At 40.1% G+C, this 21,426-nt stretch overlaps 1 protein-coding gene across 1 annotated transcript; it reads right to left on the reverse strand.

Annotated features, from left to right (window-relative positions):
* Window positions 1-38: 38 nt before the first annotated feature.
* Window positions 39-14,356, reverse strand: grtp1a (growth hormone regulated TBC protein 1a). The gene is made up of 8 exons (XM_059352120.1): window positions 13,660-14,356; window positions 7,295-7,446; window positions 7,044-7,202; window positions 3,644-3,768; window positions 2,705-2,801; window positions 2,245-2,417; window positions 1,118-1,303; window positions 39-977 (listed from the first exon to the last, which is right to left on the reverse strand). The coding sequence occupies exons 1-8, from the start codon at window positions 13,728-13,730 to the stop codon at window positions 885-887; spliced, it is 1,056 nt and encodes a 351-aa protein (XP_059208103.1). The 5' UTR covers window positions 13,731-14,356; the 3' UTR covers window positions 39-884.
* Between the last annotated feature and the right edge of the window lie 7,070 nt (window positions 14,357-21,426).

Consider the following 21,426-nt stretch of genomic DNA (forward strand, 5'->3'; position numbering starts at 1 on the left):
ACAACTGGAATTAGATCTGGAAACTTCTTGAATTGATATTTAAAGTTTTTGGAACCCTGTTTTAATGACAAAGCAGTATATCCCAGTTGTATGCATTTGGCATGCAACAGTACATATTTGTAAGGTCAACTGTGGTACGTGCGAACAGTAAAAAGAAACAGTATGCGACTTGGAACGCAGCACTATACAGGATACTCAGTCGGGATCAACGCCATGGTTATTTTTGGACCAGTGCAACAAAATCTCATATCATTACTATGAAAGTTTCAAGGGCCACACATATCCAAACATACAACAAACTGGACACACCTTTACATACTTGGATCAGTTCATTATAGTGCACCTCAATCAGTAGTTGAGTTCAGGAACTATGACACTTTCTCAAAACCTCAACACAACCGATACAGTACAAGTTCATTAATCAGATTTGAAATGTTTGAAATCATTATGATTCATATTTAATTACCACAGCAGGTAGTGCCAGCATGGAGTGCTGTCGGTCTTCTTTTACCGTTCAGTGTGAAATACAGTAGGCCTCTTTGCTGTGCTCACAGTGTACAACACATTATTCACCCGACTGTTTGCTGCCAAGCTTCTTCACCAATGTCCCTGACTTTCTGGAGTAAAGTGCATAATTTATCAAAAGAAGAAGAAGAAACTACAAATTGAATCAGCTCATACAGCACATTGCTAAGAATATTCTCATTTCACTATATATTTACACTTGGGCTGTATGATTGTGAAAATGTTTAAGACAAAAACGCAGCAGTATGTAGTAGTCACTGTGACATTAAGTCAGTAAAAAAATAACGTGCAACCGAGCTGTCTGGACTCATCCCAGTAGAATGTGTATTGAGGTGGAGCAACAGGTAGTCGCCTTTGGTTCAGGATTCTTCTGCGATGATGCGAGATCGACATTTCTCCCGTAGTTTAGTCAAGGTTGCCATGGAGAGACTTCCTGGTTCAGTGAAGATTTTCTAGGAACGGAAAGAAACACCAGGATTATGGGATTAAAGACCGTTAATAACAAGGGACATCTGTTTTATACTGACCAGCCGCTCCAGTGAATGACACTCTTCGTAACTAGCAGTAATGGGAAACCTCCCTTTTCTTTTACCTGCATGAAAGAGTGGCATTCTTCGACAAATGGTCCCTGTGTGATCTGCTTGAAGTTTTGGCAGACGTCTGGCAGTGACTGGGCCTGTTGAATCAGATCCTGGTTATGGTGGATCAACGTCAGAGCTACACGGAACAGGATTTTAGAGCCCTCGTAGAACAGGCAATCCCAAATCCGCAGCACTGTCTGCAGAGAAACAGCAACAGAGAAGTAAATCCAACCAAAGAACTCATGCAGTGACACACAACATCAAATTTAACCTGCAGTTTGAACAAAACTGGAGGCAAATGCAACACAGTTGTAATGCAGAAAGATTAATATAACAGTGTTGGACAACATTAGAAATGCAGATTCAGTCTTCAGAACATTACAGACAAGTTTTAAGTGTGTTGTTTGAAGTATACTATACAAGCTTTGTCAGAGTTAATATGTCATTAGGGTTTGTTTCATCTAAATTACTTGCTGTATTTCTAGTGCATCCGAAAAGCAATGCTTTTTTGCATTAAAAAGAGAAAAGCATGAAGAAAAAATGTCTGAGTCGAGAAAAAAAAAAGTTGGACACTGCAGCACCATCTCAGAATTATTCTTTAATGGGACATTAGTGAGGAATCATTTCCTTGTTGCTGCAGTATTAACTGCTACTGGCTGGCCCGAGTGTCTGTGGAAGTCTTACACTCCATGTGTATTTTGAGAACAAACAACAGTCCACACCCATCCTAAGGCCGGTGGAAGGAGATGGAAAGAACATGGACTGTTTACATGGTAGGTTGGCTGTTCCACATTGGAGGAAGAGGAGAAATAAAAAGCTTATTTTTTAAAATTCTGAATCCACTAAAAGCAGTGCTGGTATAAAGCACATGGATTAAATGAAGAGTGTTTTTGACAGAGCTTTTGTTGTTTGGGAAATAACAAGCACATTTTGACAACAAAACATTGAAGGTAAGGAAGTTTCCCATCTCATATACTGTATACAGGAATGGTATAACGTCATGTATGCTAATGTCTCTTGACTCGCCACGCTGTTATCTAGTTTGCCTAACCTTTTGAATAAAGCTTTTGTGACTCAGGAAACAAGGTATTACACAAGTTGCAGTGGAAATTTAACCCAAACACACAGATATTCTCACCTCTACTGGCAAGACATCTATGTAGAGACAGATGAACCATCGGGAGACCACAAGAGTCCACATGACATTATGATCCATCATGGTCTTCCAGACTCCTGGGATTTTAACTTTCACCAATTCTCCTAACACCTCCTGGTCCATCTTCAGCCCCAGCATGCCTAGACTGTAGTAGTCTGTACCCACACACAACACACACAAGGTGGATTAGACATCACTCTTAACTGATTATATATATATATATCACTCTTTTATACAAAAAAACAGAATAAATGGAGACAGTTTTATTTATATTGAAGGGCAAGGTATAAATTGAAACGTACTACAAGTCTTAAGCCTTGATCATGATAAAGACCATGTGACATCCGGCAGGATTATTCTTAGCTCAGGATAAAGGGACAACCACAACACCTACACACACAGTGCACACACACAAGATCAGAATCAAGGCAAACACACACACCTGGTAAAATTCTACCGATTAGGGCATCCATGAGCCAGAAGGACTTCTCTTCATCCTTTGTGATAATAAGTAGATACCCCGCAATGAAGTTCATCCCCTGAAGACAAAAGAGAGATTCTCACATGGATCTTGCCATCCTGTCTGACAAGCTTTTATTAGAGACTGGAGAGCTCTTTAATAAAGCATCCAGGGGACAGAGCATTAAGTGTAAACTGAACATGAAACAAGGAGAGAAAAAGAAAACATTCAAACTGAAACAGGTTGCCTGAGTAGGATTACAATTTGAATTGCAAACCAGACTGCACATGTTGTGTTGAAGGAAATTCTCCTCTCATATGCTAATGATTAACGTAGGCTACACTGACACAAAACAACCTCTCTTTGGACACATAAGCATTCATTAACTGAACAGTGACAAATATGAAACACTCTACATGTTGATTCCATGCACTCACATTTACATATTACTTACAGTTTTTTTGTCTATTCAATTTTAAAGTGCATATTCAAGTCAGTTTTGCATGTTCTTGTCTCATAATCCACAATGATAGTGGACCTTATCCTTCACTGCAAATTTTTGTAATACAACACTATAAACAATAATAAAAAGTAATATGGAATATTATTTGACATCATTGTCATATGAGTAAGAAAGTGTTAGAATAGTATTATGCAAGATATAAATCATATTAACCCATTGACGCCTAAAACTGCCTGTAAAACCTCTGGGCGATTTTAAAATAACACCCTAAAACCTGAAGTTTTTCTGGAAATTCAACAGAAGTGTCAACGCTTCTACTAAATAATAGATTTTTCAGCCTCTGTAGCAGATAGAAATGAAATTCAAAAAGTATTTGAGAGCTTATACAAATACTACAAAACGACGTATCCGCTTTCCAGGCTTCAATGGGTTAAGCTGGATCCAGGCAGTAACGTTACCTGACAGTAGCTCACAGCTGGGTTGTGGTGTCCATAAGCCAGCAGCACATTGTACAGAACTTTCTGCAGACATGGGTCGGATGTCTTGCGGAACTGGACGTTGTCTGGGAATGTTCTGTTCAAGTCTGAAAGAAAAATACCACAAAGAAACTGGTGTTCAAGGCTGTTGTGTTTGTGTGTTTATGGGTGCATGAGAGCAAGTTTGTTTCAAAGAAGAAGCATAAAGGGGCGGCTATTTATTATTTTGTTGAAATGCAAACTTGAATCCGCCCTTTATATTGTTACAGCTGGTCAAAGACCGAACACAACAAAACCAAGAGAAAAACACTGACCCTGGTTGGGTACTGAGTCTCCAGGTTGGAAAGAGAGCTTGCTACACAATATATCCAAATCAAATTCCTGGGTTTTTTTAACCAGAGTTTGCCATGCCCTGTTTAGCTACTTTGCAGGCATGATGGAAATGCTCTCGGAAGGAACTTAAATACACTGCCATTAGGTGAGGAATCTGCCATTAACTGTTCCCACAGCAGTTTCAACGGGCCACTGAATGTGTGGTGGTACTTTCATTAATAGAACAGCCTATTCTAGAGTTGCTGGGGAAATAATTAATTACCGTGAAAACACTGCTCTGAAGGAGATGAATGAAACGATGGAGGCAGAGAATAACAGCTTAGACAAGTAAAACAAAGATGTGGCGCCATCTCCAAAAATTAGGGTCTGAAGCAGCCACAGCAGCCTTTGAGTCAGGCCAAAAGAAGTGTTTTACTATTTGATTGTAGGTCTTTGTAACCCCTTAAATGACCAGACATAGCATAACCATGAGCTAAGTTCAGTATCTGAGAGCTGTACGCAGAGGGAACAACAACATGTTAAGTGCTACTCCAGTCAGAAGAAGCAGTCCACCTACGCATGAGCACATCACCTGCCACAAACACAACAGAGACAGAAAACACTTTGTTCTTTGGCTTAACGGCTGTAAAACACACTAGATTTGCTGAGTGTCAGCGTCTGTAAGGGACATGTCCAAATCTAATGCCATGATGGCAACACAAAAATGAGTACCACTCTACAGTATAGGCAACAAAATAATGGCATACACACCAAGGTTATTATAGGTAACGAAAACTAACGAAATAACGAAAACTAGAATTGAAAAAACATTTTCGTTAACTGAAATAAAAATAAAAACAAGATCTTTAAAAAAAAAAAATAACTAACTGAAATTGTATTGTGTGGTTACAAAACTAACTAAAATTATAGTGAAAATGTCTTTCGTTTTCGTCTTTGCCAACTTTTTTCATACATAATCCAATGTTTCTATTAGAAAGAGGATTCTGTTAGCGAACATGCAGGAACACATGGTAAATATGTTTACTGAGACTGGGATGTCTACACCACTAAAAACACCTGGAACTGTAAGAGTTAATAACCTTTTTGGACCTGAGATGGATAAACCAAAGGAAATAAAGGCAAAATGTATTATGATCTTTTTGAATCTTGCACACAACACATAGCGCATTACAAAACAACTAAAACTAACACTAAAACTAATAAAAACTCAACTAAAACTAAGCATTTTCAAAAAATAAAAACTAAACTAAAATTAGCAAACTCATTAGAAAAACTAACTAAAACTAACTGAATTTCGAAACATAAATTCACAACGAAATTAAAACTAAAACTAATGAAAAATCCCAAACTATTATAACCGTGATACACACACTAGCCTGATAATCTAGGTAGTGTCTTGTGTCACTAAATCACAAAAATTGTCTCTTCAGCTTCAAGCTTTCAAAGGGGTTATTAAAGCTGTATGAATAGTGACTATAAACCACAAGCCAATTACAGTTAATGAACCAAAACAAACAAGAAACTGTCACCCAAATGAAGTACCCTTGGTACAAATACGCCTTTAAGGTACCACACAATGGACAAAAACTCACAAGCAAAAGTGAGGACAATCCACAATGGCTTCTAAATGAATAGCCTCACACAAAGGTACAAGGGTTAAACAAGTGAAACAGCTTTACTCTGAATGTTAAACACTAAACCCCAAAATCTTAAAATCGTATTCACACACAAAGCAGACCTCACACAGGTCATCATGTGCAGTCACATGTTTTTCTGTAAATCAGGACTTTAACTTTTCTATCTGAACGCACACTCAATATCTCGATCAGGGAAACATTAACAAAATAGCTGATCTGCTTGAAGAACTCCCTTACAAAGTTGGCAAATGTCATGCTGAAGTTTTAAAGCTCTGAAACACTAAATTGGCAGGCATTATTGTGCCTTGTGTGGCTGACTGTTGGCTGTGGCTTTTGCAGAGTGTCTGGCTCTGTGGGCTATAGTCAGCAACAATCAGCAGCCGTTCAGCCGAATCAGCACACTGACTGAATCAGCTTCAGAGGTAGTCAGAGAGAAAGAATTATCTGACTGGATGTTAAAATGAAATCTGTTATTTTGTTCATTTAGACCATCACAAAGGACACAATGTCAGCAACTTTTAATCAAATTCACATTGTTGTAAAAATATTTGGTTAACTTGTTTTGTATGGTCATGATGACTCAGTTATTCCACTGATCAGCAACTTCTAACAGAAGACATGGGGATAATTCATATTTGCTCTGGCTTGACTTTTAGAGAGGTCTGAGTGAGCATATGGGTAGGGCTGCACAATTAATCAAATTTTAATCATGATGACGATTTTGGCCGCCACGATTAAGTTAACCTGATCGTCTGCGATATTTCCATTTTAAAATGATACTCTACTGATATATGAATATATGAAAAATAAATAACAAGCGGGCGCTAAGCAGGATGTGACGTAGTATTTAACGCCACAACAACACACGCCATTTATAAAAGCCGGCGAAGCAGTGTTGCCAACTTAGCAACTTTCTTGCTATATTTAGCGACTTTTCAGACGGCCTTAGCGACAAATTTTCAAAAAAAGCGACTGGCAACAAATCCAGCGACTTTTTCTGCTGTTATTGGAGACTTTTGGAGGCTCCTTCTTACTCTTCTTAACGAGCCCAGTCCTCCTGCAGCAGTCTCTCCCAGCTGCAGAGCCAGAGGGGATGTTAACCCCTTAGCGTCCAGTCTGCAAATTGCTAATAGGCTAACAATTAGCTCTGTAGCAGTACAGTGTGTATGTGCTGCTGCTACAGGAGGTGTTCACTTAGCAATCTCTGTTTGTTTACAACAAGCACCAGACACTCTGTGCACATACTAAAAACTGCTCCTATTGTTTGTTTAAAAGTTGTGCAATAAAAATACAGATGTTTTCCCTAAGATGATGAATAATCGTGATTACAATATTGATCAAAATAATCGTGATTATCATTTTGGGCATACTTGTGCAGCCCTACATATGGGTGAAACTGTTTACAGCCCTACCTGTACAGATGGTCTCCACAAGTTTGGGGTCATGCTGGGCTCCGAGCAGGGACTGGTAGTATCCTGGGTGCTTGTCTAGCTGATCTTGAGCCCCGCTGGCTGCCATCCAGATAAGAGTCCGGTGCTCATTGGGAATCCCCTTACGGACATAACGCTTTACTGAAGGAAAGGGGGAACATTTCAGTTTAGTTCAGTTTTATTGCGTGTACTCACTCTGTGAGGATGCTGGCGTGTTTAGTTTTCACACTCACGTTTTACATTCTTCTGCACCTTGCCTTTGCCCTTCAGAAATTTGGACCACTTGATAGTTCGTCGGGTGAGCACAACAAGATACTCAGACATGAGCTCCTCATACGACTCATAATCAAAGTCTTTTGAGCGCTCAAAGCCATACGGATCCACACTGAGTCAAAAAACAGGGATAGAAAAGATTTTCAACTTATATGAAAAAAAGGATGAAAAACTGTTACCAACAATTACCAAACATTCACACCATATCACGGTCAACATTGTTTATGTGAATTAACTTGTGTACTATCATATTATCGTATTTGAGTCCAGACTGAAGTCGCATTTGTGGCTGATTTTTGGACGTATTCTTACCTGGGACCCCCTTCCTGGCTCGTATTCCCCTCCTGGAAAACGATGTGGATTTACCATATACCAGTCATCTGGCTCTTCCTGTCCCTCGGCCACTTGCAAACAAACGCACTCCTCCAGTATTCTGCTGAACTCCTTAAACATCGCTATCTCATCTCCTCCTCACGACCAGTACCTGGGCTCAACATCCCCCCGGACATCGCTTTCCAGCCTCGTCGGAGATACACTCATTGTGGATCTCGTCGCAAGTTTCAATACAACGACTCTCACCCCAATGAAGACGATCTTTTCCACAAATCCCTGCCGCTCCCGCAACACTGCTCGAGATGTCAACCACTCTGTCCTGTCCAGCCTTGCTAGGTCGGCTAACTCCGTGGCTAAGAGCAGCAGCACCACCTCCACCGTCAGCTTCGGTTTCCTTAACATTCGCTCTCTCAGCAAGGGGCATTTGGTCCGTGATGTCCTTATTGACCGACAGCTGTTCCTGTGTTCCTCGCTGTTCCTCTCTGAACGAGTCCGCTCCACCGGGGTTTGTTTACATCTCGCAGCCCCGTACATGTGGCCGGGGCTGAGGTCTCGCGATGCTACACCAAGAGTTGGAAAGTCGTTCCTGTACCTGCTGCTCCTGTGTTCTCCTCCTTCGAGTACTCTGCCTCACTTCTGCCTGGACCCTCTCCCACAATTATTGCCACCATCTACCGCCCACAAAAATACAACAAGGACTTTATAAATGACTTCTCTCGTCCTCACACATCTGTCTTCTCTCTCCCATAGCACCATTATCCTCGGGGACTTTAATATTCATGTGGACAATAATACAAACTCTCTCTCTCAAAAGACCTCTCATCCTGCTTAGATTGTTTTGGTTTGCAACAATACATCAACTTCCCAACACACAGTAAAGGACATATACAGGACACTGTCTGCTGCTCAGGTGTCAAACCCACTGATTGCAAGCCACACACACTCCCCTACTCTGACCACGTGCTCATCACTTTCAACATCAACCTCTCTCTGTCCAAAATCATCCTCCCCTGCACCATCTCATTCCGCAAAATCAAGGACATCAACACTGACACATTTACATCTGACATTCACAATTTTCCCAACTCTGATCCCAACAGCTCACCTAAAGATCTGGTTTCACACTACAACACAAATCTCCATAACCACTCACATGCTCCATTTAAAACCAGACCTGTCTCCTTCTCTCGCTCTGCACCCTGGTTCACCCCCGCCCTCCACCATCTGAAATCCCAAGGACGACAACTGGAACGCATCTACAGTAAAACCGGACTCACCATTCACAAAGACATGTACAATAACTATGTATTGCACTACAAGGACAGTCTCTCTTCAGCCAAATCTGCATATTACTCCGGTTTAATTCATTCTAATCAACATAGCTCCAAAACTCTCTTCTCTCTCCTCACAAATATTACAAAACCACCCGACTCTCTTCTGACCTGACCTGACCTCAGCTGCAGTCTCATCCCTACACAGCACATTTTCTAGTTTCATTCTCCCCTCTGTCCAAGCCATTTCTCAACTTATTCTAAAATCTAAACCCTCCACCTGTCCGCTCGATCCACTTCCCACTACTCTAGTCAGAACTTGCCTTCCTTCCCTTGCTCCCCTCATCACTAACATCATCCATTCCTCATATACTTCTGGAACTGTCCCCCTCTCACTAAAAACAGCTACTGTCACACCCATTCTGAAAAAACCTGGCCTGGATCCCACAAATTTTAATAATCTGCGTCCCATTTCCAATCTACCATTCATCTCAAAAAACCCCGAAATATCTGTTGCCTCTCAACTACACAACCACCTCACCACCCACAATATCTGCGAGCAGTTTCAATCCGGTTTCCGTCCCCTCCACAGCACCGAAACAGCACTCCTCAAAATCGCAAATGACCTTCTCATAGCCTCTGATTCTGGTTTACCCTCCATACTCATCCTTCTCGATCTCACACAACACCCTCCTGGACAGACTTTCATCCATAGGCATTACACACACACCCCTTGCCTGGTTCACTTCTTACCTTTCCTGTCGCACACAATTCATCCAACTGAAATCCCACAAGTCCCACACTTTCCCTGTTCCAGGCGGTGTGCCCCAGGGATCTGTCCTGGGGCCCCTCCTCTTCATTATCTACTTACTCCTTTTCGGTCAGATCTTCCACAAACATAACATACATTTTCCACTGCTACGCGGATGACACCCAGCACTACCTCTCTACCAAACCCTCCTCATCACTCCCACCTACCTCCCTTACCCTCTGTCTGCAAGAAATTCATTCTTGGTTCTCCTCCAACTTCCTCCAATGTAATAGCTCTAAAACTGAAGTCCTCCTGGTAGGCACCTCTTCCACTCTCTCCAAATCTGACAGTTTCTCCATCTCCATCAACAACTCCATTGTCCCTCCCTCCCCTCAGGTAAAGAGTCTTGGTGTCATCCTCGACAGTACTCTCTCTTTTCACTCACACATCAATAACTTAACCGGGTCTGCATACTTCCACCTACGCAACATCTCTCGGCTCCGTCCCTCTCTCACTCCACACACCACTGCCATCCTCGTCCACAGTCTCGTGACCTCCCGGATTGACTACTGCAACTCCCTGCTCTTTGGTGTCCCCAACAAATCCCTCCAGAAACTGCAGCTCCTCCAGAACTCTGCGGCACGCATCATAACCCAGACTCCCACCGCTCACCACATCAACCCCATCCTGCAAGAACTCCACTGGCTTCCAATAAAACACCGGATCAACTTCAAAATACTCCTCATCACTTTCAAAGCGCTTCACAACCTGGCTCCACCGTACATCTCGGACCTCCTCCACGTCTCCGCTCCTGCCCGCTCACTCCGCTCCTCCTCCACCCTCCAGCTCTCTGTCCCTCCTGCCCGCCTCGTCACCATGGGCAGTAGAGCCTTCAGCCGCTTTGCTCCCCAGCTCTGGAACACTCTCCCTCCTGACCTCTGCACCATTGACTCCTTGCCACTTTTCAAATCCAGACTCAAAACCCATCTGTTCAGACAAGCATACACCACCTAGTCACTCACTGACCATGTCAATACTGTTTGATGTTTTATTTTGTTGCAACTGTTTTTAAATTATTTTATGTTTTGTTGTAAAGTGACCTTGGGTGTTCAGAAAGGCACTTATAAATAAAATGATTTATTATTATTATTATTATTATTTATTAATGTAATCTTTCATATAGCATGTCTCTGCACTACCTACATCTACATCTGGCTCCAGATTTTCAAAGATGTGGTGGGTGTAGGTGGCTCAGTCTAATGCCTTAGGTAACAGGATAATCCTACAGATTAACCCTTTCACAAGAGCAAAGTCATTCCTGTAGAAGAAAAGCAATGTGGTAGGCTACTACATTTGTTTTGAACACATTTAAGCACAACAGACTTAATGACTTTACTACTGTATATATACTACACACTACCCAGGCTCTAACTACTGTGGCAATGCAAATCCTAGGGGAAAATAAAGGTATCATTATGCAAACGTTATGCTCCCTGTCTGAGAATGACTCTGTTGTCAAAACAAAAGCAAGGTCACACATTAGATGCATCAATGTGGAGGTTGTGAATGTGGCATCTGATTTCAGGTGTTGGTTTCTGTTATCTCAGTTTGTTTGACCTGTGCAACAGCTCCCATTAGCACTGTTGATTTCAAACGGCAACAAAAAAGGCAAAATGCTTCAGCCTATGTTTGCATGTGGGTAAGCTACATTATTTACATTACACTACACAGTCAGTAGTTGCCAGTTTATTAGGGACACCATGATAAAACTGAGGTAGTCAAACAAACTGCAATAAAGCCTTCATGAACTTGTTAGTTTGTACTTCATAAACTTTCAGTTTTAAAAAAGAGTTGAATCAACTTTTTGGCCATTTTCGAGGCTGTGGTTCATAATATTAAGTCAACACCTCTAAAATTCAATAAAGCCACAAACTGCAAACCATGACCATGAAGTTGAAGAAACACATATTTTAAGTCTCAACAACAAGTGAACATTATAATCTCCTTGAAGGCAGGGGTTTATAATGAGGCTGTTGTATTTATTTAGCCAGGCAACTGTGTAGTAGTGTAGATTATTTTCCTAATGTACAGCAGTCATCCATATTTATTTAATTTGAACCATCATGAGCAATGACACAAAATTACCAGTTTCTATTGAGCAAAACAAAATTATAAACATTTGGTGACCACTGTACAACTCCTACAGAAAGTATAATACTCTGTAAATCGAATTGATAGTAAGATCTAGGAAATGCAGTTACCGTATGTCTGAAGTACGTTATTAAGTACAAGAATTTGGCATTATCCTTACAAATTTCACATTGCATTGCATATTAAATTCTATAGAAGAAAAAAATAAGAGGAGTTATGGGGATTTGTTAAAATATAACAATGTGTAATGAGAGCTTTGTACGAACGCAACCATTAGTTAACTGGTAATCTTAGCCGTTAGTTTTAACTCTATGGAGTCTGGGGCTAATTTATCCATTTTTGAATCCTTTTCATCCTGCCTGTATACACCACTTAAAAAATGTTTAAATGCCATGTTGGTATATTTTTTTCAGCACAACCTCACCTATATGACCTAATAGTAATTGATTTTTTATTCTGACTTACTGGATCAACATTCTGAACCAAAGAAACACCAACATAAATGAGATCTTTTGATTGTGTGTGATCCTGTCATCCAACTCTGGTTTTTATTCTAGTGTGATTCTATATTATTTGTGTCTTGTGTGTTTAGCGTACCAATTTTGGTCATTTTTTGTCTTTTTGTGTCTTTGTAAGTCTTTGTGTGTCTTTTTTGGTCATTTTGTGTCTTTTATTAGTCATTTTGTGTCTTTTGTGTCTTTTTTTAGTCATTTTGTTTCTTTTTTTTTGTCATTTTGCGTCTTTTTTAGTCATTTTGTGTCTTTTTATCATCATTTTGTGTCTTTTTTAGTCCTTTAGTTCAACATAAAATGTGATTTTGAATATTTTTTTAACTTTCAAAACACTATCTCAATAAAGCTCAATAAAGAATTGTAAATGTTGCAAATGTGAACAAAGGTTGCAAATATAACACCCAGTTCTATAATTTTATACAAAATATCATGTCATGGAGTTTACAGCCAGAACTTTAGAGGTAAATTTACAGTAGGGCTCCACGCTGCTTTGTTTTCTAGTCTGGATGTGATGAAGAAGTCTGAATGCTTTGGAGCTTTTGGAGCTTTTGGAGACTCCAGAGGGTTAACGGTTAATCGGAGTAATGTTAACGGTTTGAAGTACGTCAGTTAACCCTATAAAACCTGAACCATTAAATAATTGCCAGAAAATTCTTCTTTTTTTTAAACTGGAGTGTTTATTGAACCTGCTGACAGATCATTTAAAAAAAATCCAAAAACAATAGGGATATATGATTCTAATTTGTATCATATTTGATACATCAGTTCTTTTTGTGCAATTTGTTGCTCACAGTTTGTTTTTCTTGAACTAACAAAAACATATAAAACCCAACATTTTTAACCTTTTAAGGCTTTACTTTCTTTTAACATTTTCCTCAAACATGAAAAATATTTTTTTCCATATAACACAACATCATACATCTGCTGATATGAAGTTTTCACGCAGCAATGACTGATCCACCAGTGGAACCTGCATATAAATTTTGTTATATATCTTGTATTTTTGTGCAATTTGTTGCTCAGTTTTTTTTTCTTCAACACATGTATACATCAGGTTTTTCAGGAAAATAATATCACACTGATGATGTAGAGGTCTCAAAAACTTGTGTATCAAATATGATACACTTGGCTTTATAGGGTTAATGTTAGTTTGCTAGTTATTGCGTCCAATATTCACAAAATTGACGAACACTTTGTTTAATCTGTATCTAATATACAAGTTATCGACGTCTTAAAATCGATCAGATAAAGTTTTAAACATGTCAGCAGCTTGAGATCACCGTTAAACGGTAAACGGTTAACGTTACCTGCCCACTCGGTCCTCGGCGCGACCGTCCGGGGAGAAGGTCCGACCGGCCGCCTTGGTCTTGCTCTCCATAGCCTCGTCTGCTCCAGTGATATCCTGAAAATCTGTGCTAGAGTCTCACCATGTATCCACCGTGTCGTTTTTCTCCAAAAAAGTCCAAAACAACAACAACACAAAAGTCAACAACAAACATGAATGTGGGAGTCAGCAGGGCTGAGGTAAGTTAGCGCCGACGTTCACTTTTAACTTTTCTCCATGTTTGCGTGAGGACAGACGGGACAAGACGCTGCTGCTTTATCTTGGGCTTAACATACTATTCTCGAAAAGGGAAAGCCGCGAAAAGCATTCTTACGCTTCTCCCCAACGCAAGAACTCGATGTAGTCCGGTTTTCCAAAAGTTTTTAATCGACCCGTCGGTGTTAACGCCGTGTGGAGAGAGAGCGGAGTTTGCCTTGAGTTTTTATCACCATCCACATGCACCTGCTGCTTGCTCCTCGGGCTGCAGCTAACCGGCCTTTTGATCCAGTAACAACATCCAGACGTCACGACTACATGAATGCAATCAAAAGTAATCCATAAACACGTATTCCCACTCTTCTTGTTTGGATAAAATGAACTGCTCCGTGGAAGATTTCGGACTCGTGACGTCTGCCCCAGGACACAGCACGTCAATCAGACCTAATGCTGCTTTCGAGGGATTCCGGGAATATCCCACTTCGGGAATGGCGAATTGAGACTTCTAAGGCGCATTCACTGCGCTTTGGTTAGAACATAAAGCAGAGCTAGTAAGTCTGCATCAGATTCAAGTTTAGGTAATGCAGCCTTCGCTTTGCTCATAATGCTTTTGCTGTTATATCTTATTCAACACGTAATAGTACTTGTAACCAAGGAGTGCATTTTTAATTTTTGAGGAGCTACTTGGCTTTTGGTTTCTGGTAAAGTTTATGCTTTAATTTTGCTTTTCTGCTTGCTCTGGTATTGCTGTATTTTTATTTTATTCTTCTTTTCTTCTTTAACGTATAGCACTCCTGTAGCGATTACAGATGGTTCTTAAAGTTATGTACTTACTTGATTCATGTGGTCTAAGTCTAGTACCCTCAGGTTGAATGCACTTATTGTAAGTTGCTTTGGACAAAAGCGTCAGCTAAATGACATGTAACCACTTTTACAAGTAAACACCCTTTTTTTAATAAGATGGTATAACTTTAACTAAAACCCTCACATAATTGCTTATTACGTTCTGTAATACACGTATATCACGTTAGTATCAACTGCTGATACAGCCTAGAACATTTTTGTCATATCGGCGCGCAACTCACTGATTAAAGCTTCCTAGGGGTCCCCCGTGGATGTGTCTGCACTAATTTGTGCTCGTATGTCCGACAACACGTAAAGGCAGCAAACATGCAAAGTAGCCGCGCCCTCTCCTGCTCAGCCACGTAGCACAGGTAAATACAGCTATCTGAACCTCTGCTGGGCAACGGTGCCCCAGTGAAATACACAGGACTCAAACACACCAGCTGCACTGGCGATTCAAAGCTCTCACTTACCTTGGACATCTGTAAATTGAAGATATTAAAGAGATTAAATAATAATAGAAATAATAATCATAATGCTTTGGCACTCTGACGTATCTCTTTCAGTCCTATCATCAGTACAGCAAATTACATAGGCTATATTGGAATAGCCAAAACACCTTGAATGGAAAACCATGCTCTCCCTGAAAGGTGGTGATTATCAAAATTATCTAAATTTAATTTACACATGAAGTCACCAGATTTCAATTTGATTATGTGCTAATGAGAGAATCTGGAGCAGAGTCTCAGACATTGTGTCCCCGGCTCTGTCATCCACTTCCAGGCAGGACTGTAACAAAATGACTTTAAGGTTGTTCTGGTGGCCTTTTGGTGGCTGTCTTTTAACACCTTCCTGTAGCAGTTTCTTATTTAGAGCAAGGAAAATCACATAATAATCAGTGTGTGTGTGTGTGTGTGTGTGTGTGTGTGTGTGACTGCATGTTGTTTTAACCACTGTAAACAGAATGTTTGACTCCCCCCAAATGAAATTACTTTGAATTTGATTCAAATCAAATTACTTTGAATTTGATTTAAGCGTTTCTGCCCTACATAGACATTCGAATAACAACACCATACTCCTCCTCACCACCACTGCTGCCTATCAGGATAAGCCTTGGGATGGACAGATGATGGGCCATGTAGGCCTCCATCTCTTATCCTCTTGTAAAATTACCAGAGTAAGTCTAAATGCAGACTCATGTTTCAGCAGTGGTGTAATCCTGCTGGTGGGCGGGGTTGGATCTGTGTGTGTACAGGATGTGCTTCCAGCCACTGACATGTTTGGCACTGCGGTGTACAACCATTCATGAGTTCTGGGCAAACATCACTGTGTCCTTAAATGTTCTGCAAGTGTGAACTATTTGCTTTTCTAATGACAGACATTGTCATCTTTGTCTAATGTCTCCAATTAATCCTCCCACTGTGCATCTTCATTCATCAGTTTGCTACAAAGTAATCTGTAAAGGCTACATTATATTAAAAATTTGAGCTCAATCCATGGTGTGCAAATGTACTAAAATGATCATATTCCACTGTGGCAAAAATAAATAGTCTGTATCAATGCATGCTATTATAGTTTTGAGAAGTTTATTTAAAAATAAAATAAACAAGCAACATTCATTCAACTATAACATAATTGCACAGCATACATTTAAACTTGAGCAGCGTGCACCTGACAATGAAATCATCTGGCCTGGGAACGCCTCCCCTCCCCAGGAGGAGATGGAAAACACAGCTGTGGCAAGAAAGAGTCTGGACCCTGCCCGGCCCCGGATAAGTGGCAGGAAATGGATGGATGGATTACCATGGATTTATATAGAATTAAATTATAATACACCTTCAAAATCTAAAGCTGTTTACAGTCAAACTAGTCTTCTAATACCTAGTCTAAATATCGTATTATGCAGTGTGCTCTACTGGTTTATGCTCCACTTTATGCAGTTAGTTCACAGTGCTGCAAATAGAAATGATGATGATTTTTGTACAGGGAAAAAAAAAACAAGAAACATTCATGAAGTTGGCAATATTATTTGCAAGGCCTTGGCCAGCCAGTTTTACTGCTGGAAGTCATTTGGAGGTTATCAGTGCTAATATCAGTTTCTTATCCTCATACTGTAGAGCACTTTTATTAATCCCATTGCAAATATACTGAATGGCTTTTAGTACAAGCCTATTAAAATGAAAACATAATCTTTGAATCAACAACGTTGTGATAGACACACACAATGGCAATGGGTTTTGTCTGAGCAATTGTGGCCTAATCTTTTGTCTAGCATGTACTAAAGTTGTGGATGAAAGCAGACACCAAATTGAGTATTTATTACACACCACTGTCTTAAAGCATTTTGTGGGTAATCACTCCAAATTAGTGCTTTCCGTGTGTCATTTCCTGCCACTGCAATATCAGACACTTAGAACAGGTGCTCTGGAAGTGAGGTGATAAAGCATAAAGAGCGAGAAAGTCTGCGTAGGAATGAACGGTTTAAACTAATTTGAATAGCTCTTCATTATGTCTGCCACTTAAATATGTCCTGGTCCTTTTACTTCATTAGAAACCTTTTTTAGCAAACGGGACTATCCGACCGCAACCTTGGTTTAAAGTCCATGAACAGTATCCATGAAAGAAACAGTTCTGAGATTGTGCACCACTGTCGGCTCAATAACACCAACCTAGAAAGTAAAGGTGTCAGTAAATCGTATGATTTTGGGTTTATATGTTTGTTTGACTGACGGATCCCCATAGTTGATTGTTGTGTACTTTGGTTTCTGTTTTGGATTGTCTCCCTCAGGTTGAATCTTTGGTGATGTAACAGCAGACGTCTGGCTGTCGTCAGATTCGGCCCTATTGACCATCGTGTCTTCAGAGAGTCTAAAACTTTGCTGCACACTGGTATCTTTTATGTCCATTTCTTTTACTTCTTCTCTTCCCTCATCAACCTTATTGTCTTTTTCATGTGGTTTACCCTCTGTTTGTGTCTTTTTTGTTATCAAATGAAGAGTTTGTGCCTTCATATTATTAGAAGGACATAGAGTTATTCCTATTGTAGCCGATTCAGTGTCAAAAGCAGCCACAGAAGTATCAGAGTATTGTGTTGGCATTGCAACTGAAGGAGAGATACTTTCCGGGTGCGGTGCTGACTGAAGGGAGGAATGTGACTCATCATCAACATCTTGTTCAAATCTACAAACACATGGGATGACGTACTTGGGCAGACTTCTTTGAAAGGACACAGCTTTGGGTGGCTCTTCCACTGTCCCATTCTCCACAGGGTTGTGGTCTGTAGATGTAGAAAGTCCCTCAGTTCTGGGCTTCAAAGGGCATCTCGCTATAGTAGCTGCAGTGAGAGGTTCACTTGTGCTCGTGAATTGAGGAACTTCTGTCTTCGAGTTAGGTGTCTTTTCCAAGTGTGAGCTCTCTGAGGGCTTCACAGAATATAGTTTAGGAGAGGAATCTACACATGTGGACCACACAGGAGGGCAGGTCATGATGGTCGCCACATGCCACTTCTCTTGGGCTTCTAACTGTGGAAAAAGCACGTAAGGCTCTGGGAGCGAACTCTCTGTGACAGATGTCAAACAGAGCAGCTCTAGATGTCCATATTTCAACTTGTTGGTAAGACTAGTCTTTTCTACTTTAGTCTGAATTTCTCCATATTCCTCTGACATCCAGCCCTTAACATCGTTTTCATGAGTTTGATCTTGTATATGGTTTAATGAGCAGTGATCTTCAGATTTAATATCTGAATGCTCGGCCCTCATCTGCTCTGCTTTCAGATGACTCAGTTCTTCCAGGTTTACATTTTTCGAAACATCTCCTGCCTGCACTGCTCTTTGTTTCTGCCCTTTTTTAGTTTGTTTTCCTTCCAACTGCAGTCCAACAGATTTACTCTTCATTTGCCTTTGTTGGTTTTGTTTGTGCACAATTTGATCCATCGTCTGTTGGTGTCGTCTCTCGTGACAAGCTACTCTCTGCTTTATGTTACTTGTCAGCTTGATTCCTCCAGAAGGCTTTTTATTTGGACATTTCAAGTCCTGTCCCTTACACACAGTGGCCATAGTCTCAAATCTCTCCATCAAGGACGTTAAGAGAATTCCTCTTCCGATGAGTCTTGGTTTGATTGGCTCGTTCTTCAGCATGTTCTCTCCCTTTTCTTTTTGCTCAGCTGTGGCAAATTTGGCTACAATATCTCTCACACAGCCCCCTGCCTTCACTCTTTGTTCTCTTCTAGTGCGCTCCTTCTTGTGAACGTCATGCTCGCTGTCTTGGCAGTGGTTCACTTTATCCACCACTCCTCTGCTGGAGGGCAGAGTTCCTACCTCCCTTTGGTGGGTGATGGGAGGTTTGGGTGTGGACCGTGTGAATTTAGATTGCAGGAGCTGGAATGTAGTAAGACGTCGTTGTATTAAACCTTCTGCTTTTTGATCTCCTCCGTACCTGCTTGGTGGTCTGTCTTTTTGTGGATCTGACCAGCATTTTTTAGGGATCTTGACAGTGGTCTCAGTCATCTTTCCCTGGGATATTTTATGTGCTTCAGGATGCTGAACAATAGTGCAGCTTGTCTGCTTCCTAGAAGCTTCATCTCTCTTATCAGGCAGACCTGTGTTTCTTTCAACTACAACATCCAACCCCGGCTTCTCCAAGTTTCTGTTTCTGGTGGTCCACTTGGGCAGATTGTGTGTTAGGTAATGCAGGAGAGTCTCCAGAATCCCTCGGAGCACGGGGCGGCAGTTGCGGTCTCTAACCAACTTCCTCAACATACTGGCATCAGGGCTGATACTGGTTTTCCCAGAATCTGGTCTATGGAGAATAGAGGAAATGCAGAACTTAATCCCTGTAGCCATCTGCAATTAAAAAGAGCTGAAGGATGATTGGAAAATTGCTATTTTACTATTTCATGAAAATAGTGGCAGTGCTGGATGCATAATTGTTGTAATAATAGTGCATTACTGAGGAGATGTGTAATTATATGTCAAAGTGTATTCATATGCAAATATCTGTTTGTAGAGATTAGCATTATTGTACCAAAGTATAGTGTTTTCCAGACTTTAAACTACATTCCCATTGAGACCTTAACCGGACTGAATAAAATAAAATGGATGGCTTTAAATATTATTTTTTAAGAGTTGAAGCTTTTTCATGTCCTTGCGCTACTTTGAGTAAGACTAGCCTTGACACAGTTTACAATTAGGAATGGAATAATAGAACCATGCTACTTTAAGAGTCTCTAAATATGTCACTATAAGAAAACATTTGTATCAGTTGATGAAGAATAATTCAGATGTTTTACTCAAGGACAAGTAGTGATACCAAAATTTCATTTAAGTATGAGCATTAAAAAACACATAGGGTACGGATATTAAAAGTGCTTATTATGCAGAACTGACCTTTTCAGAATAATATATTATTGGTTTATCATTATTGATGCATTAATGTGTTGTTCATCACTTCAATGTGCAGCTGGTAAAGGTGGAGCTTATTTTATTAACTTGCTGCACTGCTGGGTAGCTGACATGATTTATTAGTGGATTTTTATTTTCTATTATTAATCTGCAAAGTAACAAAAGCTTTAAAGTTATTGCAGCGAGGTAAAAAATACAGTACAATATACCATAATGTAGTGCACTGTAACTATAAAGTAGCATCAAATTAAATCACTTAAGTACAGTACTTTTGTAAATACTCACCACCACTGGTTGGATTTATATTTTCTTTTACCTGAGTAATATTTGAGTAAATAAAGTATTCTACTTAAACTAGATATACCAGACATAGTTATAAAATGTTCAGACTTGAAGTGAAGTGCTCCAGCGGTGTGAACTTGTTACAGGCGATTAGTGCAGGCGATATCAGATAAGGGTTGTGTAGCAAGAAAGAAGAAAAAGATAGAAGACAAGCTGCTTGTCAATAATACATTTTGTAGTTAAGCTAAAGAGAAACAGGCACTTCATGCATGATGTACTGTATATATGAGTCAATTTTAATGTTCATATCATATTAATATTCACCATTTAATGGTGCCGTCACAAAAAAACACTAATACTCAATAAGACAGTGCAAATCATAGTTGATCACAGTTGAAGATAAAATAATTACTATTCTACAACTCAACTTAAATATCTTAAAATCAGTTTGGCTTTAGCAAGTTTACACTTTTTTGAGAAATTAGATATTTCACGACACAACATACAGTAAGCATGTGCTTCATGTTAATACAGGTTAGCTTTAGAAGAGGAAAATGTCAGAGAAGGAAATTATCTTTTGTTTGCTCATGTGAGAAATTAACTATTCCCAGTTAAAATAAACATTATAAAAGCAGAAGAGTGTTCTTTTCCCTGCAGCTCTGTCATTTAATATTAGATGCAGACATAATATTAAACACATTAAATTAATGCAGACTGATTGTAGCTTCAGAGAGATGATCTCGCAGGAAAGCATTCATGACAGACAAAGGCTGAAGCTCAATACTCTAAACGGTCTCCCTTTTGATGTCACTCTGTCTCACACTTACAGACAATTTCTGTATAGTGAAACCAAGGAGAGGAGACCAAGAGAGGCAAGCAGAGGATAGGATGCCACTTAAAACTACAAAGAAAGGAGGACTAGAGGGTAGTGTGGGACAGAGGAGAGCAGTTTGACAGTCATGTGCAGTTCCTCTGATAGCCAGTAGGGTTCAGGCCAGTGAAGAGCAGGA

This window comes from Centropristis striata, chromosome 2 (assembly GCF_030273125.1).
Source record: "Centropristis striata isolate RG_2023a ecotype Rhode Island chromosome 2, C.striata_1.0, whole genome shotgun sequence".
In the NCBI taxonomy this organism is placed as follows: Eukaryota; Metazoa; Chordata; class Actinopteri; order Perciformes; family Serranidae; genus Centropristis; species Centropristis striata.